Source organism: Phragmites australis, chromosome 21 (genome assembly GCF_958298935.1).
Source record: "Phragmites australis chromosome 21, lpPhrAust1.1, whole genome shotgun sequence".
NCBI lineage: Eukaryota > Viridiplantae > Streptophyta > Magnoliopsida > Poales > Poaceae > Phragmites > Phragmites australis.
Window position 1 is genome coordinate 12,245,651 of NC_084941.1, and position 24,019 is coordinate 12,269,669.

A 24,019-nucleotide genomic window follows, 5' to 3' on the forward strand; every position below is an offset into this window, starting at 1 on the left:
TAAATGGGTAAAAGATGGAGATGCTTGCACCAATTTTTTTTTCATGCAAATGCCACCACTAAGCATTGGAAAAATGCGGTCACTTTTTTGAAAGACCATGAGGGTAATACTTGCTCTTCCCACACATCAAAAGCGACCATTTTGTGGACATCCTACAAAGATAGGCTGGGTTCTTCTGAATGTAATACTATGCACTTCAACCTTACTACACTCATCCAGATGAATGAAAATCTTGAATGGATGGACATGCCCTTTTCTTCTGATTAATCTCTTGGACCTGATGGTTTTAATGGCGATTTCCTGGAAAAATGCTGGCCAATAATTCGTCAAGACTTCTATGATCTTTGTGATGCCTTCTTCAATGGTGACGATGTTTGCATTCAGAGTATAAATGGCTCCTTCATCACCCTTGTTCCAAAGAAGGATAATCCCATCACAGTAAGTGACTTCGGACCAATTTCACTCCTCAACTCCACTATCAAGTTGATTACTAAGTTATTGGCAGACAGGTTACAACTGATCATTTTGAATGTTATACATCTGAATCAGTATGGCTTCCTAAAGTCAAGGGCAATTCATGACTGTTTGGCTTGGTCTTTTGAATATCTCCACATATGCCATAAATCAAGAAAAGAAATGATTATTCTAAAGCTAGACTTTGAGAAGACTTTTGATAAAGTTGAGCATCATGTCATCTTGGATATCTTGAACATAAAGGTTTTGGACCGAATTGGACTCTTTGGATCTCTAAAATTTTAAGTTCAAGAACTTCTTCGGTCCTTTTGAATGGTGTTCCAAGGAAAACTTTTCATTGTAGGAGAGGAGTGAGGCAGGGCGATCCCCTTTCTCCTTTGCCTTTTGTTTTAACTACAGATCTTCTCCAATCAATTGTGAATAAGACCACAGACCAGGGTCTCCTTAACCTTCCTATTCCCTTGGGTGCTGGTTCTGATTTTCCTATAGTTCAATATGCAAATGACACACTGCTCTTCATGGAAGCTTGCCCAAGATAGCTTTATGTGTTAAAAACGCTCCTTAATACTTTTGCTGACTTCACAGGCTTAAAAGTTAATTATGAAAGGTCCTTTATGCTTCCCATCAATGTAAGCAATGACATGATGCAACACTTAGCTAGAACTTTTGGCTGTTAGGTCGGTAGCTTCCCTTTTACTTACCTTGGCTTGCCTCTTGGATTAACAAAACCAAGAGTTGAGGACTTTCTCCCCATGTCACAAAGAGTGGAGAGAAGATTAGCCTCCTCTTCCATCTATCTGACTCAAGCAAGAAAATTGGAAATGGTCAACTCTATTCTGTCTTCACTCCCCACTTTTTATATGTGCACGCTGAAGGTCCCAACTGCCATTTTCAAGCAAATCGACAAATATAGAAAACACTGTCTTTGGAGGGGATCTGATATTAATAACAAAAAGCCTCCTTTAGCAGCTTGGAAGATGGTTTGTAAACCGAAAAAGGAAGGTGGCCTGGGAGTAGTCAGATTGAGAACCCAAAATGATGCTCTGCTCTTGAAAAATTTGCTAAATTCTTCTCAAAAGCCAATCTCCCTTGGATGAATCTGCTGTGGGAAAATTACTATTCAAATGGCCATCTCCCTGGTATGAGGAAAAGAGGCTCCTTTTGGTGGAGAAATATTGTCAAATTAATTGATGCATATAAAGGGATTGCTATTCCCACCTTGGGAAATGGATCCACAGTTTTCTTTTGGAAGGATATGTGGGATAATGTTGTTCTCAAGGATCAATTCCCTGAGCTTTACTCCTTTGCTAAAAAATGGGGATACGACAGTTTCAGCTATGGTCCATGTGAGACATCCTCATAATCAGTTTCACTTGCCTCTATCCATCCAAGCTTATGATCAATTTGTTCAGCTTCAGGGCCTCATAAATAACATTGAGTTAAATGACGCAGATGATGCTTGGTCATATATTTAGGGTACCATGCAATATACGCCATCTAGAGCCTACAAGGTCCTCATGGGACATCAAGTTGTTCATCCAATTTTTAACTGGACATGGAAGTCTTCCTGCCAACCAAAGCATAAGGTTTTTTTCTGGTTACTTCTTAATGATAGATTAAATACCAGGGGTCTTCTCAGGAGGAAAGAAATGGCCTTAGATTCTTACACTTGTGAGCTTTGCATTTTACAAAGAGAAGAGACTTTATAGCACTTGTTTCTTTGGTGCAATTTTGCTAAAGCATGTTGGGCCTCTATTGGTTTGCATTTACCAAGCCACTGCAGCCAGCACGTGCTTTCAATTATTTCAAGAAATTGAGAGTCCCTTTCTATATGGAGATCATTATTCTCATGCCCTGGAGCATTTTGAAGATGAGGAATGACTGGTTTTTTTAACCAAATTGATCCTACTGTTGATTGTTGCAAAGAGGGTTTCATACGTGAATTCGACTTGGTTATCCACAGAGCGAAGGCAAAATATTTTCCTCATATCATAACATGGCTCAGTCAGCACAGTTAGCTTTGCATCTCCTTGCCAGTCTTAGCTAGTTGTACTTTTGTTTTTTTCCTCCTTAACTTGTTGTACCTGAACCTTGTTTAGCCTTTTTGATCTATTTATCTATAATCTGTAGGGGCTCCCACCCCTCCAGTTCCGTAAAAAAAAAAGGTTCTGGGCATAAGATGAACATGATGGGGGATTAGACATGCTGATTTAAACATCTTTAGTTTGGTGTAGGAGTCTACTAATATTACATTATTTATGAGGTAAATAATGTCATACTGTAAATCTATTATGTTGTAACCTTATGTCGTTTCTGCACTTTCCAGGGCTCTATTGGCCAACTTTTTGTTATGTTTCATTTTGCAGAATGTTTTATCAATATGTTACTATAGAGTCAACGATTATTGGTATTGCATTTTTTTTTTCATATTGCAGGTTTGATGAGAGATCATTGACAGAGATAATCCTAAAGCAACTAAACCTCAAGAACTTCCAAGTACAGTATCCTAATTCTATCCAGCCTTGGACTATGGAAGTTTTATTTTCATTTTGTTAGGGATAAGTATCCTTTTGTCTTGAGTCCATTTTAATTTTTAACACTCAAAACATTCAACTACACTCAAGCATTCAATTATCACCTATGAGTCATTCGGTTGCCATTTCTTGTTATTGCTTTCCCTTTTTTGTGTCGTTTAACTAAAACATTAATGATATAAGTTATTGTTCAGCACTTGGAACTAATTATGAAGTTCAAGAATTAAAAGGTCCATAGCTCTTCTTCTTTTTTTTTTAAATGTAGATCACCAGTAGAGGTAGACAAAACAATCAAAGAGGCAATTGTTACATGGGTTGCATATGAATCGAGGTGCTTCTATGTTTGACCTTTGAGAGTTGCACATTTTGAAGTAGAACCCAAGTTTCTACATACTTGCCCCAAATGCTTCAAGATTTGTGCAACTCCCGTTGAAAGGGTGAAGCACAGAAACACCTCTCGATGGGACGTTATTAATGAGTTAAGTTTTATGTAAATAAACATTTATATGATATAAGACCTATTGTGAATCTGATTATATTCTTCAGCTTGGCAGATCAAAAGTTTTTCTCCGGGCTGGCCAGATTGCTGTTTTGGACTCCAGACGTGCTGAGATTCTAGATAGTGCTGCTAGGATCATTCAGGGTCACTTTCAAACCTTTATTGCTCGAAAGAGATTTCTTTCTACTAGGAAAGCTTCTATTTGTCTCCAAATGTATTGCCGAGGTATGTTGGATATTTAGGTAGTTTTCATATATTGCATGTAAAGTTTTCTCGAACGACGCATGAGAGTTACGTGTTATTTCATTAAGAAGAAAGAGTACCAAATGTACAACACCACACACACTACACACCTAAACTCAAACACTCTAGTCCAACAGATACATGCGCGCCACGCTTGAACAAAGGAAACGACCAAAGTGTAAGAATGTTGGACCCTAGAAAAGGGTCTAGAGGCCATGAGCCTCGGCTGTACGCCAAAGGGCTCCCTCCTCCTCTACTATCCGCATTACCAAGGACACACTAGTGCTAGCTTTTTTTAAAACACAGTTGTTTTGGTGTTTCCAAATCTCCCAGGCCACTAAGATGATCAATGTATCGAGGCCTTTTCGGTGCTCCTTATCCAATATCTTGATTGCCCTATTCCACTAGCCGGAGAAGGAAACGACATCTGGTTGTGGAGATAGAACCTGCAGGCCCTTTTTCTGAAAAACAATGAACCAAACTTCCCTCACGACCACACACGAAATCAACAGGTGGTTAATGGTTTTAGGGGCTTGATCACAAAGTGGGCATGTCGCCGGGTGTGGTAATCCCCGCTTTGACAATCTATCAGCAATCCAACAACGGTTGAGGACAGCAAGCCATATGAAAAGTTTGCACTGTAGCGGAGCGTAAGACTTCCAAATCCTCTTCCATGGTGCGAATCTATGGTCCCAACAAAGAACACTTTGTAGGCCGATTTGCTAGAGTAGATGCCAGAGCTTGAAAGCTTCCAAATATGCTGACCCTGGACATCTCGCTGAAGGTGTATGTTTTCTAGCATCTCCCACAATTGGAGGTATTCATCCAATGCACTTACTAAGAGAGGCCCTCTAATGTCGCTCACCCAACTACTATCCAAGGCTTCCAGCACAGTTCTCTTGGTGATTATTCTTCGAGGGACAACAACAACCAGATTAGGAGCTACCTTAGCTATTGGCCTTCCCTCTAACCATCTATCAACCAAAATTTTGTGTTTGAGCCATTGCCTACAAATGTTATCGCAACCATGGAGGACAAAGCTCTAGCATTTTGGTGAACTTGATTCTAAAGACTTGCCCATGGTTTTGAAGGGTCTGTTTTTTCTTGCCACAGCCATCTGATACGTAGCGCCCAACCCATGAGAGACAAAGCATGAATGCCCAGCCCACCATACTAGATAGGCCATTGAACCCTTTGCCACGAGACCAAACAATTACCACCATTGGCTTGTTCCTGCCTCTTCCAAAGAAACTTCATTCTTCTCTTATCAATTGCTTTGGTTACCCATTTAGGAAGGTCCATTGCAATCATCAAATAGATTGGTGCAGTTGTGAGAACCACACGTACCATCACTAACTCGCCAGCTTTTGTCATCAAAGAAGCTCTCCAACCTGGCAAGTAGTCAGCTACTTTATCAACTAGCGGTTTGTAATCAGCTTTGGTGAGCTTCTTGAATGACAGGGGCAATCCAATCCAAGATAAGTACAAGGGAAGTGTTTGACCTCACATGGAAGAAGGTCCTGTATGATGGCCAATTTGTCATCACAACACTGGATTGGAGTGACAGAACTTTTATGGATATTAGTCATAAGTCCAGAAGCCCCACCAAAAACATGTAGTAGTCCTTTAATCAAGACAAGATCTTCTTCTACTGGTAGGAGGAACACTACCACATCATCGGCATATAGCGACATTCGGTGGTGCACACCCCTAACAGCAAGTGGCTAAAACAAACCATCCCAAGAAGCTTGGCTGATCAAAGAATTAAGAACATCCATTACCAAAATGAAAATCATAGGAGAGAGGTTCGCCTTGTTGAAGTCCACGATAGTGAATTATCTCCTCTCCTGGTTCCCCATTCACAAGAACTCGGGTAGTAGAATTTGACAACAGTGTACATAGAAGGTTGCGCCATTGACGTCCAAAGCCCAAATTTTGAAAAACTTCCAACAAGAAAGGCCATGACACCAAATCGAAAGCCTTAGAGATATCCAGTTTGAGGATGATGTGAGGCTCCTTTTGTCTATGTAAGCATTTTGCTGTTTGCTAGACAAGATAAAAATTATCATGAATGCATCTCCCCCGGACAAAAGTGCTTTGGTTTGTTGAGAGTAAGGTGGCTAATTTGGAACGAGTCTGTTGGCCATGAGTTTTGCCACTAATTTAGCAAAGCTATGAATCAAGCTTATGGGACGAAAATCCTTAACTTGAGGAGCATCAACCTTCGACGACCAAGCTGAGCAGCCCACAACGGCTCCATTATATCATTATTGATAATTGACCAACAAGATCTATAGAAACGACCTATGATGCTCTGGCGGCTCCATGATTACTAAGTCTTTGCTTGACGGGAAAACCCCCGGGTGAGGAGCCCATGCAGTGAGACGAAACATGGACAAGTCAGAACAATCAGCCATGGCCGACTGAAGTCCCATGATCCAATAGTAAGGATTGAGCAATTGTTCAGCCATTGCCAAACTACATGCATGCACGAGGACACCATGGAGTTCAAGCTCAACCTTGCAAGGCAAAGTGCCGCCCATAGAGTGGGCATGCTGGGTCCATCGTTTGACGAGTAGGTTGAAGAATGGTGTCTGGATCACCCGACTACCATTGAGGACCCTATCCACTGCATCTTCATCAGGCAGAAATAGGAGGAAATCTTCCGGCCTGGGACAATGGATGACCAAAGACTCAACAGGCAGGGAGAATATGCGTGCAATTTCCGTCACCGCTTCATGAGGGGAGACCGTCCGACGAAGGTCCGCCTCAGTACAAGCAATGTTCTCAGAACGATTGATTACACAGAATTCCTTGGAGTTGGAAAATTCCATTGTTGTTGCGGTGATCTTCTTCTCCTGCCTGGTCAAGGAAGGATCGCGCGACCCACGGCCATCTCCAACAGGCTGGTGAGGAGGCTGTGGGGGATGGTTAACAAACGCCCCAGCGTGAGATGGCCAACGCCTACGAGGCTGACGACGTGAGCGACCTGAATCCGTGCCAGTCCCATCTGCCGCCGCCACCCCACCAAATGATGCGGCCAGGAGATGGTGAGGAACTGCAGCGTGTAAGTGGCGCTCAGTCCGCGCACCAGGGAGAACATCCGAGTCATCCGCTGCAATAGTCGTAGCAATAAATATGTTCATTAACCATTTCTTTCTACAAGATAACGTGCCTATTTTAGTGTACTTGGCAACAAAACCATAGTAGGTCCAAAGGTCCTAGAATGATAAAAAAGAATGAACAAACAAATTCTTATAGAGAGCACACAAACTACCACTTTCTACCAACTAGATGCGTTGAAGATTAAATCTGTTCTTGAGCCTACCCTCATCTTTTGTCACAAATGTGCTTTCCTTTTATGTCACAACTAACGTGCTTTATCTTTTTTTTGTTTATTTGGTGGGATTCTTTAAACATGTTAGGAGAAACCTTATTGACCAATGTTTTAACAAAATCTTATCCTGAAGAAGTTCGTATGTAATTCCTTCTTACTGCATTCTATGCCTAAAACCAATATTCTAAAAATTCAACAGGGTTAATGGTTTATGCACTATAAATTCACTTTGAATTTTGTCCTGCAGGGTGTTTAGCACGAAATATTCTTGAAGCTAGGAGACAGATTGCAGCAGCTGTTTCAGTTGAAAAATATGCTCGAAGATGGTTGTGTCGTTGTTCATATATGCATCTTCGTTCTGCTGCTCTTGTCATCCAGTCAGGCATTCGGTATATTTTAGCAGTTCAGAGATTGCTGCATTTAAAGAATGCTAAAGCTTCTACTGTTATCCAGGTCTTGCTCATCTTTGAGTCTGTTAAACTAAATGAATGAAAATAAAATAAAATCAAAGTACACCCCTTCATGTTTCTTTATTTTTTTGGTGCAATTAATCTCTCCCTCGTTCTCTCTCTTTGGACCAAGGTTTTGACCATTAGTTTTAACTTTCGAGTTGTGGAATTGTTTCATTGAATTGAGAATGTAATTGTCCTTTGTAAATCTCCATTATTATTGTATGTTTATGCTTTTTGTTTTTGCCTTTATTCATATAGTTCACGTGTACTGAGAACCCTGTCAATTTTATATATAGGCTTGGTGGAGGATGCGGAAGCTCCATAATGTCCATCAGCAATACCGATGGGCAACAGTTCTCGTCCAGTGTTGTTGGAGACAGAAGCTTGCTAAAAGGGCATTGTGGAACCTTAAACATGTACGCAATTATCTACAATCTCCTTCAATTATCTGGTTGGAACCTAGAAGTAGAAGCCAACTTTAAATTGTTTGGAAGCTTGCTAAATTTTTTGTGAGTAAAAAGATGTCTACTAAATTTGATGAGCAATTAGTTTATCAAGTAATCTTATACTCCACGCGTAAGCAAAGCCTGATTTTCTAAGCATATACAACATTTACTCTACCAAACTGAAAACATCCATAAGTGGATATATATATTATATATATACATATACATATGTGTATATATACACATATACATATGTATATGCATATATATATACACATATACATAAACATTTATATAGGAAGCCTTTCTCTGTACTTCCGGGTGTACAAACTCCTCTAATAAGTATTCGTAAAGGAGTATGTACATCTTAAAAGGTAGTATATACATCTAAAAAAGTATATACTTCACTTATAAAGAAGTATATGCATCTCAGAAAATAGTATACACATCTCAGAATGTAGTATATACTTCAGTTATAATAGGATCAACTATGGATTGAGCTGGAGTATGTACTCACGAGAGTTCAGACTAGTTTTTCTATATATATTAGAAACTATGGATTGAACTAGTTGTTAGTAGTTAGCACAACAGTGTCACAGATGATATATTAGAAAGTGTGTAAATATTTGGTTGCTACTGAGAGATAAGCATAAGGTTCCTTAAAAGGGTGGGAAGCCAACATACCCACAAATATGGTAGTTGTTGTAAGAAAGATTCAAATATGATACTTATTTTTTCGAAACTGTATAGTAGAGGAAGCCCCTACTGTGTTATTTTTATTAATATAAACGAAAAGAATAAAAGGAAACTTGTACATCAATTGGATCAAGAAGATCCAACACAAAGGAGAAGGAGGGCTAAGGGAGAGAGTTAATCCAAGAGGAAACATCTAGGCTTAAGTCATCTCATTCTATGCAAATGTAGTAAAACACTATTTTCAAAGCAAACCTTCCAATATTGAAATGAAGGCACAACCCTTTGAAAGATTTTCATATTTCTTTGCTTCTAGATTTCCCAGGCCTCAATCATGAAGATCTCCATGAAGAAGGGGAGCTGAAATTGTTGCTTTGCTTCTTGGATCATGGAGAAGAAAGGTCTTGAATGATCCCAAATGACGTTAAGGGACAACCAACATCTTATGGCCAATGGGCAAATGAAGAAAAGGTGATAGGTGGTCTCTTCAACATTTTGTGAACAGAGAACATAATTGTAGTTGTCCTCTTTGATATGAAAGTTCTTCCTTTTGAGAAGATTCCTGGAATTGAGCTTGTCTTTGAAGAGCAGCCAAATTAAAAGATGTGAGCTTGATTCATGTACTCTTGAAGTATGTTGAGTTCACCAAGAGCTTGTGGACTCATTGGTGAGGGAACTGATCTTGATGGCTTCCAAGTGTTGCAAACTGATACTTTTGTCTTTTGCAAAGGAGAATAGCCTTGGAATATGTTCTTTTAGATACCGTCCATTCCAAACATATATCCAGAGTAAGATTGTAGAGCTATCTCCCAGTGAGCTTAGTGAGCTTGCATCCACCCCTCTGAAGTGGTCATAGAATTTCACTATATCCTTCCACTAGAATGATCCTCTGGGCGGGATGTTACGAGATATCAGTCCTCCATTGTAGTGCGTGCCCCAGATCATATTGATCCAAGGCACACGCATTTTGTTATAGAACTTAAACAAGTGTTTCATTAGTAGGCCCTTGTTTTGCACACGAAAGTTGACAACACCTAGGCCACCTTTATTTTTTGGGGTGCATACATGATTCCAGGCCACCAGAGGTTTCCCTTAGCATTGATATCTGATCCCCTCCAGAGACAATGCTTTCGAGCTCTATCTATGTTTTCAACTACCTTCTTAGGGAGCTTCAACATATACATTGCATAGGTCGGGAGTGACGAGAGGGCCGAGTTGACCAACATCATCCGTCCAACCATACCTAGCAGAGAAGAGGTTGCAAACAGTCTTTTCTCAAATTTGTTCATAAAAGGGGAGAAATGTTCCACTTTGGGCCTATGAGTGCCAAGGGGTAGACCCAGGTAAGTGAAAGGAAAGGATCCAATTTTGCACCCGAATACCCCATCAAGAAGCTCTATTTTATCTGCAAATACATTGATGGAGATCATACAAGACTTGTGATAGTTGATCTTCAGCCCTGTGGAAGTGCTGAAAGAGTGCAGGAGCCATTTTGAACAAAAGATATCTCTCTGAGAGCTTTAAGAACCAAGATTGTGTCATCTGCATACTAAACCACTGGGAAATCTAAATCATGAGGAAGAGGCAAAGGGTGACTAAGCAAACCTCTACAAGTAGTTTCATTGACTATAATCTGCAGTAGGTTAGCAGCAATAACAAATAGAAGAGGGGAAAGAGGGTCCCCTTGTTTGACTCCTCTTTTGCATTGAAAGGTCTTTCCAGGTACCCCATTAAGCAAGACAAAGGAGGAACCAGAAGCTAGAATGGACCTAATCCAGCTCATCCAACGTTCATTGAAGCCAATGTGCTCCAGCATCTGCAGGATAGTCTGGTTCTCAATAGTGTCAAAAGCCTTTTCAAAATTAAGCTTGAGGATTACCATTACCTGTTTGGAGTGATGACACTGATGATATTCAAAAGCTCATCCTAGGCAGTCTTGAATGGCCCTTCCCTTTATGAAACCATACTGATTCTTATGAATGAGTTCTGTAATATCAGTTTGAAGCCTATTTGCCAACAATTTGGTGATTATATTGAGCGAAGTGTTGAGCATGGAGATAGGCCTGAAGTCATTCAGAATATCAGGAGTGTTGACCTTTGGGACTAGGGTGATGAGGGAGTTATTGATCAATTGAAGATCAATGATTCCATAAAAGAAGTCAGAAAACAAGGAGTAAAAGTAGTGTTGAGCAGGGAGATAGACCTGAAGTCATTCAAAATTTCAGGAGTGTTGACCTTTGGGACTAGGGTGATGAGAGAGTTATTGATCAGTTGAAGATTAATGATTCCATAAAAGAAGTCAGAAAACAAGGAGTAAAAGTCCTTTGATAAAACTCCAGCATTTTTTGAGGAAAAGGTCATTAAAACCATTAGGTCCTGGGATTTTATCTGATGACATATCTCTGACTATGGAGTCAATTTCTTCAAAAGAAAAAGGATCAGTTAGCCTCTCAAGATTGCCCCCTGGCTGGACAAACTGTAGGCTAAAACTCATAATTGGGTGATCAGAATGTCCCATTTTATGGCTGAAGGTGTCCCAAATGATTGTAGCCTTTTCACTATGGTTTGTCACAGCTCTTCCATCCTCAGCCTGTAAGCTTGTGAGTGTTTATCCTGTACCTCTCTGTAGCAGCTGCTTGGAAGAATTTTGTTTGCATCACCCAAACAAACCCACCGAATGGTAAACCTTTTCCTCCAATAATCATCTTTGTATTTTAGCATTAACAGAGTGTGTTTCCTGAGGATGTTTCTGAAATTTCTTTCCTGGTTGAATAGAGGGCATTGTTCTTCCAGTCTGTCCGGAACTTCCAAAGTTTCATCACAATTCTGAATAATCTTGTTAAGCTACGACAAATTTTTGCTCCACCTTTTAAGGACTCTTCTTAGTGTCTTGAGCTTTGTTGTGATCCTGCTAGTGCTAGAGGTGGCCCTAACCTCCAAGTTCCATGAGAATTGCACGATGTTGGGTAACGAGCAGACTACGCTAGTCTAAAACAAAAAATTCCTACCGTATTCACCAGAAAACCATGCTAGTAGAAGATCATAGATCGTTACTGCTCAACGCGTAGTGTAGCGGAAGAATAGTTGGAGTAGACCAATCCAACGTCATGCGCGTCAAACTCCTCGAGCAGCTTCTTAATCAGATCCGTGACCAGCCCCGCGCAAGTGGTCACGCCCCCCGACCAACTCCGAGCAGGTGGTCGTGCTCCTAGACCAGTTCCTCGACTAGCTCCCAATCAGGTCTGTCGCATCCTCGATCAGTTTTGAGTGGTCGTGTCGTGCTCTCCGACCAGATCTGAGTGGTCGTGTTGTACTCTACGATCAGACGAACAGGTACGTCGACCAATTCTTCACGGCCAGCGACCAATCCCGAACACGTCGCGATCAACTCGTCGAGAACATTAGTGTCGCAATAGCAGCAGTGTCTCTACAGTATCCACATGTACTGGGTAGAAACGCCGAGCGCCGATGTGCTAGCACCGCACGCGCGACTTGGGTTTTGGAAGATCGTGTAGAAGGCTGTGGCTAGGGTTTTGGAGTGGCTCAACCTTAGCACACCCTACCCACGCCTCTCCTTAGAGCTCGCCAATGGACTCTCACGTTGGAAGCCCTTTAGGACTCTAACTTCTCATGGATCACAATTCAATCAAAACTCATATACGAATCCAATTCGCATGTTTTATTTCAATCCATTAAGTGCGTGACCTGTTAGGTTCATGTACAAACGGCTACGACTCGGAAACCCTTTCCAAACCGAAATCAATAGCAGTCCCTAATAGGACATGTTGACTCCCGAGTATACACAAAAAATCATATCGGCTGAACCTTGATATACACATGCACCGATCCCTTCACCTCACGATACCAGTCAAACTCAAGGCGAGATACGTGCTACCCTTGTGATAGCTCGACCATTCACTTAATCAAGTAGTGGATTCATCATAACTAACTCTTTAATCATATTGGTATGGCCATGTACTTTCTTAATCCAACTACCTCGAGGGGCCCAGAGATATCTCTCCCGTTATCAAGGACGGGCAAAATTTCATCTTGATCGCTCACAGTCCACGACATATTTCATGACAAGCCTGAAAACTATTTTTATGACTACCCAGTTACGGAACAGCGTTTGACAGCCTCAAAGTATGCCACTGCACATTCTGGGAATCAATGAAGATCTCAGGTCTAAGGATCCTGTAGGTACACCATTTATGATAACAACTGATGGCACATCATAAATAACAATCCCAGCAGTATCTCAAAGTGGGTCTATCCAACATCATGTTCTCTAACATAAATATCCACATTATTGACTTGGTATCTCTATATCTATGAAATGTGATCATTAATCAATATATGTGCTAATCTTATGTATCATCACAATGATATGCGACCAAGGATCGACTAAGAATAACATCATGATAAAAACAAAGAGTTTCATGAACAAGTCACATACTTGCCAATCAATATAAAAGGTAGTCATTCTTAGAATAACATATTTTTTAAAAGTACATTAACATAGATATGTGATATCACCTTCACACGATACTCAAGAAGCTCGGCTGTTCAGCCAGTAATTTTCAAATCTGAAAATTTTAGCTCTGAGGCATTGAAGTGCCGATTTGGACTGTGCAAGGAGTGTGATTAGAGATTGGCTTTTCCATTGGAATTATCAAGGTGTTGGGGTAACTAAGGGTCTAGTTCACTGAAGTGAAACACCAATCAGCTGAAGCTCCATCTGAAGGAGCAAAAGTAAACTTATTGAAGCGTTTTGGAGCAAACTTCTTGATGAAAGAGTAATCTATAAATTCTTTCTTTGTTTCTTGAATGCATAAAATTGCACATACACTTTCTTCAATCTTATTTCGCAAGGCTCTTCATTTATCGTCACTGTTTAACCCTCTAATGTTCTAATTGACTATATTCCAACTTCTATTGTTTGAATTCATGAAAACCATTCTCGAATATCCCAGCACTAGCTCGGTAGACCCAGACTAATGAGCTGACAGAGGAGAGGGAGAGGGTGTTCTGTCTATTGTCGGAATGAGTGTTTTTTTTCCGAAAGGACAGCACGAGCTCTACCGATTTTATTAAAGAAGAAGAGAGTTTACTCAGTTTATTAGAGGAAACTGAGTCCAAAAACCTCACAAAGCGGTTTATTTGATGAGAAACCAATGAAAAACCCAAACAACAACAACCGAACAACCTTGGAACAGGACTGACCCAACAAACAACTTCAAGGCACTGACACAACCCTACCAACTGACCGCGTCCGGCATAGGTCATCGTTGTCCAGCCCATACAACGGCGCAACAGCTTCGACTTCCACACACGGACCATAACCGCTGCCTTGTTCTCTCCATGTTCCCACCGCAGTCCACTGACCCCGCAGGAGGGAGCACAACCATGTGTCATCGTTGCCGGGCTCTGTCATGCCCCATCGATGCAGCAGCTCCGACTCCACACGGCCATGCTCATCCCAAAGCGCATCAGTCGAACTGAGCGCAGCGTGATAGCAACAATAGATAGCAAACCTCATCGAAACTCTTGGCCTCCGCTAAGTCCAAGCTTAGCCAATGCCAATGCCGAACCTGGTCGAGAAGCCACAAGGCGACGGCCACCGCGGCGCAGAGAAGGACCTCCATAGCGACGCCTCCAAGGAGGGCGCAATGTTGAGATGCCGCCGTCGCCTGTTCGGTTGCCCAAACAAGGTTTTCACCTAGAGAATCCAGGGGAGAGAGGCCGGGAGACGCCAAGACAACGCCTCAAAGGAGGAGAACGGTGCTCGTGGGCGTCGCCGTCGTTGATGCTGGCTAGAGACCAAGCAAGGCTTTTGCTGACGGCTGCCACCTTCCGCCCCTCGCGAACGGCCAACAAGCACGTGGGCCACAACCAAGGTAGTAGGCTCGCCACCCCCTTGCCAGCTTGGCCAACCCACCGTCACGAAGTTCCTCGCAGGCCCGACTTGCAGAAAAGAGGAGGCTAGGCAAGGGGAGGAGCAACGAAAACTGGGAGACCGTCCTCGAACCACCAACACGCCACTGAGCTCCCCATGGGCCAAAACCAGGAGAAGAGAGGTTTGGCAAGGGGAGGAGTGCCGGCAGTAGCCAAGGTCCGAGGCCGAGCAATGCAAGACGAAGAGGGTCTGAGGCCAGCCACCACAAACGGGTCGAGGCCGCACTCGTTGCCATGGTGAAGAGCCGCAGCGTCCCGCAACACTCTGCCACCGAGCCACTGCACCCAGCCCTGGGCGTGTCTGCCCTTACCCACGCCACCACACCGGCAGAAGGGGGCGGCGAGCAGAGACACTGCACCCGTCCACTGGCGAGAACCGAGCGTGCCAGCTCCTGCTGCGGCTGTCGTGCTGGCGCCCAAACAAGCAGGCGGCTAGTAGGGCGCCACCATGAGGGCCCAACGCCCCCCACGCCGGCACCAGCACCACCCCCACGCCTCCCATCTGGCACGACTACTGAGAGATAAACATAAGGTTCCTGAAAAGGGTGGGAATCCAACATACACGCAAATATGTTAGTTGTTGTAAGCAAGATTCAAATATGATAGTTATTGTCAGCAAGTTTGGCTAGGTAGTACAACTTGGCCATTAGACATGACGATCTATTTTACAATTTCTTTAGTTTATTCATTTTTTCTGTTCTTTTGCAACTTGACCATTTTTTTGAGGAATGAAGTGATGAACTGATGATACCCTTGTTACAAAACATTACTATGCCTATGTTATAGTTCATTCATGAGATCCAAAGCTTAAATTAGGCATATGATGATGATGGCTACTTCTGCTTGCTTAAAACAGAAAAATCCTTTCCATTGCAGATGAATACACAGTAGCTTTTCTCATTCTTGCATCTCCTGGATGTATTTAACATTTAGCCAAATTAGTGTTGAATCTTGCGAAGTATACTCCACACCTTTCATCAATAGCTTAAGCTTTTGGGTGAACTGGTTGATGCATAAAACTAAGTGTGGTATTAGAGCCAAAATTCCTGAGTTTGAGGGTTGTTTAACACAATTTTCTTAAAAAAAATCGTGATCCACTTCAAGCCTGGTGAAGGCTTGACATGATGTACTAACAGGGAATGCTGTAATATATTGCACACCATTCCTCAACGGCTTAAGATTTTAGTTGAGATTGCTGGTGCATGAAACTCAATTTTCCACATGTTTAAATTCTAAATGTATTCCGCGGGTACTCCATTATTTGTGCCATAAACATTTCATTTACCTTTTCTGTATTAAATATTTTTCGTATTATTGATGATTTACATGCCATGTAGTGTAATTATGTGGTATATTAACATTCTTATTTCAATTCACTTCAAGTACTAATCTACTTCATTTTCAAGGCTGCATATGAAACTGGAGCTTTACGTGAAGCAAAAGGCAAACTAGAGAGGAGCTTAGAAGATCTTACCTTGCGATTCACTTTAGAGAGGAGGCAAAGGGTATGCTTCTATGCGATACAGATTTTTTTATTGTAAAAACCTACAAAAGTGAAGTGCTTTTCAATATGAAGATACAGGATGCTCTGCATAGAGATTTGGTAACCTGGAAAGAGGACTTTAAGGATTCGACGAATAAGAATTAGCAGCAAAGCATCTAAAGTAGTTCCATAATGTGTATACAATGTATATGCATTTTGGTAAAAATATCATCTATTTGTTTTCTTCATATTTCTCAGCAGTCGAATTCTTCTAGATTGATTGTTTTCTATCGACGATTATCAATTATGTAATCATGTGTTTGTACGCAGCTCTCTGCTGAAGAGTCGAAGACATTGGAGATCTCTAAGCTTCTTAAAATCTTGGAATCGGTAAAGTCTGAATTAGAGGCATCAAACGAAGAAAATAAAAATAATTGCAAGAAAATTGCCTCACTCCAACATCAGTTAGAGTTATGGACCAAGGATCAAGAAGCTCTCCGTAACAGTCTTTCTCAGATAGAAGAAGTGAAGAGGGAAAATATTTCACTGAAGGTGCTGTGGCACCTATAATTTAATTTAGTCTAACATCCCTACTTCAAATTCAATTTGCACTCAAATTTCATGCTACTTTCCAATTTTGATGGATGTGTCACTTACCCTTTTAGTTCTCAATAATGTGATACTAGTGACTGATTCATTTTTGCTCTTAATGTTGTAATATAGTTGTATTCTAGTTCGTGATTTCTCTTAATTTGCAAGTATTTACTTAACATGCCTTTTGCAACCTAAATAAGGCTGTAAGCTAAGCATCCCTTTTATGAAAGATTCAAATACAATTCTAGTGCCTCTTATGTTACCTTTGATAGGTTGATTAGATTTGTGTTCTAAAGGTACCAATCTTTTTTTTTTTAATGCAGGCAAAGAACACAGAAATGGAACAAGAGCTCTTAAAAGCTCAACAATGCAGCCATGATAATATAGACAAGCTGCATGATGTGGAAAAGAACTATCTGCATCTACGGGATAACTTGCAAAAGTATGCTTTCTTGTTACAGTAACATCTAAGACTTCCAGTATGTAAATGTTATTATCCATTATCAAGTATTTTGTATAAGTTGAGCATTTTATGCTGAAACAGTTCATTGTTTTTTTCCTCAATAGCTATATGAAAGAAAAAAATCTTATTTCTTACAATTACACACACAAACCCCATTAACTAAATAATTTGGATCTTATTTTTACAGCTTGGAGGATAAGATCTCAAATTTGGAAGATGAGAATCATTTATTGAGACAGAAGGCCTTAAACTTATCTCCTAGGCACAGCCGAACTGGGGTATATGGAGCCTTTCTTATTCATTCTAGACATACATCTCGTTTTTTCTTTTGTTTTGGATAATAAACGAGTCTATTCAATTGAAGACATGTTAGATTCTTGATCAATAAATACTATGTTCTAATAAATATTTTTGTTTTTGTTGATAGAGCCACCCTTTGGTGGCTTCCCCATGCAGCCCACGGTCATCCTTTGTAAGACATGCAACTTAACTTTCTTTTTTCAATGTAGAATCATATCAGTTACTGATAAATGAAATTGTATCTCCTTTCAGGAATCTTCACCTGTAAAACTAGCACCTCTCCCGCAAAACCTGACAGAATTAAGAAGGTCAAGGATGAATTCTGATAGACATGAGGTTGAATATCTCTCTCTACTTAAAAAAAACCCCGCATTTTTGTACATTTTCTTTCTAGCTATTAATCATCTCCAGGATGAATTTCTCGTATGAAGTTAAGCATGTTCACCATCAAAAGTGACACTTTCAGGATTATCATGAAGTGCTCCAACGGTGCATCAAAGATGATATGGGATTCAAGAAGGGAAAACCAGTTGCCGCCTGTATCATTTACAAATGCCTTCTCCATTGGGGAGTATTCGAGGCTGAAAGAACAACTATTTTTGACTTCATAATTCACACAATCAATACCATTCTTAAGGTTAGAATCCTGTTTATATGCTTAACTATGTGACCGTATTGCTCTGGTTATTGGTCTTCAACATTTTGTTTTTCAGACAGAAAACGAGAACAGCATTTTGCCGTACTGGCTAGCAAACGCTTCTGCTCTTCTATGCATGTTGCAAAGAAACTTAAGGTCAAAAGGATTCATCACGGCACCGTCTCGATCTTCTTCAGATACTCACTTAAGTGAAAAGGCAAATGAAGTCAGTTCCAATCCATCCAACTTATTCACTTTTCGGTTTACACTTTGTGGCTCTCTTCTGTTCCCAACCAGAGTTTCTTTATGTTAAAACAGAACTTTAACAAATGCATTATTTCAGTATTAACACAGATGTTTTGCATAAATAGTATTTGTCCATGCTGTTTGGTGTTGTTAGATGTAAATACATTGTGTTGTATTTTAGTTCTTTATAGGGTGTTCTTTGCATATTGTCACACCCACACTCTTGTATATTTGCCCTTTGTGCCTTTGCTATAGAGTTGAGCCGCACAGTGGTCACATGGTATCAGGTTCAATTTGTCTCTGGGAACCAGCCTGTTACTAACTGTTACAAGTTAAATTGTTTCTGACCAGTATGATTGTACCGATCAGTACTAGATTTATTTAGTCCTCTTTGAAAGGATGTAAACCTTATGAAACTAAGAAAATACAAATACATGGGAGCTATGGAAGAAAAATACAGAGAATAGATATTTGGCTGGAATCTACCAGAAAACCAGTCTGTTTATGGCATCGCAGCTGGGACCAGCATTTCCCAGAAATGAGGAACTTGGGATTGTTATGGAACAAATACTGTTACATATCTAATAAAAAGGTATTACTACATATTTAGAGTTATTTCTTATCACGTCTAAGTATTCTTACAGACATTCCGGTCTCCTTTGAAAGCCTTTGGACAACGGATAAGCATGTCACACATTGATGCTCGATACCCAGCCATGTTATTTAAGCAACAACTAACTGCTTCCTTGGAGAAAATCTTTGGCTTAATTCGTGACACTCTGAAGAAAGAGATATCACCACTTTTAAGCCTTTGCATTCAGGTATGTGATCTAATATCTCAGTGGCTTGCTATCTGCATCTAGCACAAACTTTTCTTTAGTGAAGTTATTTTCTGGAGGCTGTACATTTGATCTGTTCATATTTGGAAAGCAACAACTTTAACCTCTATTGCGTTAATCACAAGGCACCAAAACTTGCTCAAGGAGGCACTGGTAGGAGGTCGAGATCACCCGATGTGACCTTGCAGCAACCAATAAGTACTCATTGGGATCGGATTATAAAGTTTTTGGACACTTTGATGGATAGGCTACATAAAAATTTTGTGAGTTGCTCCATACAATACTGCCTGTATTTACTCCAAATATGCAACAGTTTATTGGCAAATTCCATTTGAGGCTACTATTGTTACATGTTTTTTGCACAGTTATTATAGCTTCATAGTCATGCAAGTGTACTTTGGGATCTGATACTTTCGTAATTCCTATATCCTTTGACTCGATGTAGGTAATTTGATACTATTGGCAACTTGCCACGCTCTGAGTCTGTTCAGTTTTGAATCTGGAACCCTGTACGTTCAAAGTATGGTGCATCAAGACCTACCCACTTAGTCCAAGGGCTTAGCATGTTAATATGGTCTGGAGAGAAAATGTCCATCCTAAATTGCTAAATGGAGAAAATAATTGTAGGAGGATGAAGAATCCAATCTGGCTGTTTGGTCCACATGATTATTTTAAGTGTTTTTCGTTGAGTCATCTTTTAGGGAGTCATACTGGCATCAGAAAGCAGGTCATATTTGATTTTTGTTTGTCGCTGAACAGAAGAAATTGCTTTGCACAATCCCATGAAGTGCCGGGATCTAGTTCCACAAATTCGATATAGGGCATTGACTGTAAAACCCAATGAAGTGCAATAACCCATATAAACCAAATTTGAGCAGGGCCTGATTGCACAAGAGAAGCCTTGATCCAATTTTCCATTTGAACTTATCGTCCTATTTATTTTAGGGAACCCATTATTTCTAATTTGGTAATTTTTTGTCTTCATGATCTGAGCACTCTACTGATCTTTAAATCAAATCTTGCTACAGGTGCCTTCTTTTTTCATCCGCAAGCTAGTAACTCAAGTTTTCTCCTTCATCAATGTACAGTTGTTCAATAGGTTAGTCTGCACATGTTAACTATATTTCAGACAACATTCGGGTCAACAAGCTCTTCATTGGGTTTGTCTTTCTAATGTCTAGTATGCTCCTACGACGAGAGTGTTGCACATTTTCGAATGGGGAATATGTGAAATCTGGGCTTTGTGTACTGGAGAAATGGATTGTGGACACTAAAGAAGAGGTTCGCAGCAGGTCTTGCTCTCATTTATAATCATGATGAACATTCAATGGTGCACCTATTCTTTTCTATGTTGTAGCATGCAGGTGCAGCTTGGGAGGAACTAAAGTACATCAGACAAGCGGTTGACTTTCTGGTAAAACTTAGTACCATGTCTAGATAGCTATATTACAATATTATTTTCATGCATTCTTCTAATAGCATTACATGGCATTGCAGATCATTCCACAGAAAAGCAAAAAGACCCTGGAGCAGATTACGAAAAGTATTTGCCCGGTATAGACAAATTTTAATAGCAGAACTTCTATATGGTACAAGTTATGCTCTCGGATAGAATCATCTTTCCCAATTAAAACTCTTATTTTGCTTCACTGATTCTGCCAGGCGTTAAGTGTGAGACAAATATATCGTCTATGTACTATGTACTGGGACGACAAATATGGTACTCATAGTGTATCATCTGAGGTTTGTTCTCGTCTTATCCTGTGCTATCTGTGATACGCAGCCATGTTTCAGGCTTGCAGCTAACTCGTGGATTCTTTGCAGGTTGTTGCCCAAATGAGAGACATGGTGAGTAACGACGCACAAAATCCTGTGTCAAATTCATTTCTTCTGGATGATGACTTAAGGTTAGTGATCCCAGAAAATTGGAGCTTCGGTTCATGCACTTATTAATCTGTCTTAAATCATTTCTACTATCACTATCCTTTCTTATTATTGTCATGATTGCAGCATTCCTTTCACGACCGAGGAAATAGCAGCAGAAGTACCAGCCGTAGACATGTCCAACATCGAAATGCCCTCATCGCTTCGTCATGTTCACTCTGCTCAGTTCTTGATGCAGCACCTCCAATCATCATACTCATCGAGACGAACTGCCTAGGTTTGCTAACCTTCGTAACAAATAGTGATGACCCGGTAGGTAATTTAGAGGAATGCTAAGTTGGTAGAAACCATAACCGTAGTTTTGGTTGGTTTACTGACATGACCCAAATGGTTCAATTGGCGCCCATATTCATCCATTCTTCATATATTTTTTTCTTCATTTTCCTTTTGCTATCTCTCATGCCATTATGTCAAGTCACTCTCAACTGTGCAATACGGTATTTTCTGCTGACCTATTGAAATGGTGCAGTTGTTTCTTTCTTTTCTCTTAGCTTTTCCCGTAGGTTGCAGCAATGACTAATTTGCCAAATTTGGGACTCCTCACTCTCTGTGATTGGTCGACGAGTCTTCCTCTCAAGTCCTGTAGGAATGGAATATAGTTTTTGTTATGGTCTCGTCGTCGGCCAAATGGAATATAATAGAACACATTATGTGAAAAGGTGGAATCGACTGTGAAAATGGTGCAATTATGCACCTTTTCCCTGATATGGAGATTGCTTAAGTTTGATAGGTCCGATAAAGATTCAAAGTATTGACTATAAAAAAAAGACTGGTTTTCTTCTAGCGAAATTTTCCGAGAAACCTTTTTAGACCAATTTTCTGAGAAACTTGGTAGGTTGGTCACAGATAATTTAGAGTGCAAGGCAATGGTAACATGGACGTATGGAGAGGATGGGACGCAGGCTGGATAAAATTATGCTCTGGACTGAATATTAAGGAAATGGTGTCCGTTTCTTTAATTAATTTAGTTAATTTGTTTTGATCTTTTTTGTTATCTCAATTGCTGATTACATGATCCGGCAACTCGAAATGCTTCCATTCTCTATTTGTGTAGTTAATCGCTAATTGATTATAATGGACATTCCTCCTTGGTCTAAAGCACCATGGGAAGGAAAGTGTGAATTATATATTTATATCAGCTTTTAGAAAGAGACTAACCAAAACTAGTGATTTGGACTACACATAGTTGTACACTTGGGCTAGTGACTTCATATGCTCTAACAGCTTGAGCATCTCGGGGCCCTTTTGATCTTGCAATGCATAAAATGGATACTATCCAGCGACGGTGATAAAAGCTGCGATGGCACATCCCAAGCATTAACCTGTCCATATGTAAGACAAAATATCAATCAAACCACAGAAATCGCATTTGCGTTCATCGATCAGCCAGCTCTAGCAATGCGTAGGCTCAAGAGTCAAGGCCAAATGGGCCAGATGTAACTCAGGTACCTGAGATGGATTTGGAACAGAGAAGATTCCGTTAGCTCTCAACTTGCCATTGATAATTGGACATGCACTATCACGGAACCGATTTAATTGGATATGAGAAATCAAGTTGAAATGTATATTGGTTTATTTGTGATGAGTGATTGATATTTTCATTTATTTGGTTTGATGATTTTCGATTTTATATGAGTTTTGATGTGATTTGAATTAATTTGGGATTTCATTTGATCATATTGATTATGGACTAATTGAAATTAGAGTTGGAGATATGTGTTTGCTTGTCTCATGATGTGCAGATGATAGAATGCTTAGTGGCAGATGATCAAGGAGACCGGGCGGAGTCAAGAATGATCCTAGTTGAACATGTGGAGGCCAAACAAAGCATCGAAGGCGGATAGAGACGGTGTGTTGACAAAGTTAAGCGAAGGGGATGCCGGTGCAAGTGACTAGGTGGCCCGAGGGATTGGGAGCAGAAGAGACTTGCCGGCGGTCAGGATCGCATGATGGAGTACACGCGTCAACATCGAAGTGCTTGCTTAAGGTGTAAGCAAGGCAGTGAGTCACGCTTTGAGAAATATGCAAATAGTTTCGCGGTTTGGTCTCAAAACCGTGGGAAGAGTGGAGGAGTACGTGTCACACCATCGCGAAGCTTGTGTCAATGCGAAGCTAAGTCGTGAAGGCGCCACGGCCGTCCGATGAATGGAGAATAAAATGGACCAAAATACCCTCGGTGGTAGGTAGGAGTGTACTACAAGAGAGAGGTATTTTGGGAAAAAATTAGGAAACTTAGGGGTCAAGTTTCCTAGGCTTATAAATAGAGGGGTATGACTATATGATAGTTTGAACCAGCCACTTGAGCCCATCTTGTGCCACCCATTTGAGAGCTTAGAGCTAGGATTTTAGAGCAGAGAAGAATGAGTGCTTAGCCTATGTAATAGGTGAGAGTTTTGAGAGATAAATCTTTGTAATCCGTCTAAAATAGGGCTGATCTTTTTTAGTAATGAAGTTTATGTTTTTTCATATGCTTGAATTTCCCTCCTTCTAGTTTCCCTTTATTGGTTCCCTTGCAAGTTTGCAAGTTTTTCGGTTTTCGGTTTTGATTTTCGTTTTAGTTTTTGGGCTGAAATTTTAGCACCTTGTGAAGTCATTCTTCTTGTTGCTAGAGGCATAAAATTTACATACACACGCTTGTGTGATGGGGTCTTGAATTCCCTTGCCTCTAGATAATCAACTTGGAGAGTTTCGTTGCTCCGTGTTCATCTTTTCTTGTTTGTTTGCAAGTTGTGATCTTAAATGAAATCTATGGTTCATATACCATCCGTAGAGTCATGTTGCCTCGATTAAAACTTCTCTCTATTTTTGTTTTCGCGTGAGTTTTGAGGTGCGTTGGGTGATCCAAATAGGAGAAGATTATCAATTTCGCAAGAAATTTGT

General features: G+C 40.5%; 1 protein-coding gene across 2 annotated transcripts in view; it reads left to right on the forward strand.

Annotated features, from left to right (window-relative positions):
* LOC133902949 (protein OPAQUE1-like) overlaps positions 1 to 21,620 on the forward strand; it is a 35,881-nt gene extending 14,261 nt beyond the window's left edge. For both annotated transcript variants that reach the window (XM_062344276.1, XM_062344277.1), the window contains 21 exons: positions 2,910 to 2,970; positions 3,555 to 3,732; positions 7,335 to 7,540; positions 7,836 to 7,955; positions 16,040 to 16,138; positions 16,447 to 16,668; positions 17,034 to 17,152; positions 17,361 to 17,451; positions 17,601 to 17,645; positions 17,726 to 17,809; positions 17,940 to 18,110; positions 18,187 to 18,336; positions 19,001 to 19,177; positions 19,321 to 19,458; positions 20,224 to 20,294; positions 20,377 to 20,476; positions 20,553 to 20,609; positions 20,693 to 20,749; positions 20,858 to 20,938; positions 21,020 to 21,102; positions 21,206 to 21,620. In XM_062344276.1, the coding sequence (XP_062200260.1) occupies positions 2,910 to 2,970; positions 3,555 to 3,732; positions 7,335 to 7,540; positions 7,836 to 7,955; positions 16,040 to 16,138; positions 16,447 to 16,668; positions 17,034 to 17,152; positions 17,361 to 17,451; positions 17,601 to 17,645; positions 17,726 to 17,809; positions 17,940 to 18,110; positions 18,187 to 18,336; positions 19,001 to 19,177; positions 19,321 to 19,458; positions 20,224 to 20,294; positions 20,377 to 20,476; positions 20,553 to 20,609; positions 20,693 to 20,749; positions 20,858 to 20,938; positions 21,020 to 21,102; positions 21,206 to 21,356 (2,461 nt within the window). In that variant the 3' untranslated portion in view covers positions 21,357 to 21,620. The remainder of the gene's footprint in view (positions 1 to 2,909; positions 2,971 to 3,554; positions 3,733 to 7,334; positions 7,541 to 7,835; positions 7,956 to 16,039; positions 16,139 to 16,446; positions 16,669 to 17,033; positions 17,153 to 17,360; positions 17,452 to 17,600; positions 17,646 to 17,725; positions 17,810 to 17,939; positions 18,111 to 18,186; positions 18,337 to 19,000; positions 19,178 to 19,320; positions 19,459 to 20,223; positions 20,295 to 20,376; positions 20,477 to 20,552; positions 20,610 to 20,692; positions 20,750 to 20,857; positions 20,939 to 21,019; positions 21,103 to 21,205) is intronic.
* The last annotated feature ends 2,399 nt before the right edge of the window (positions 21,621 to 24,019 follow it).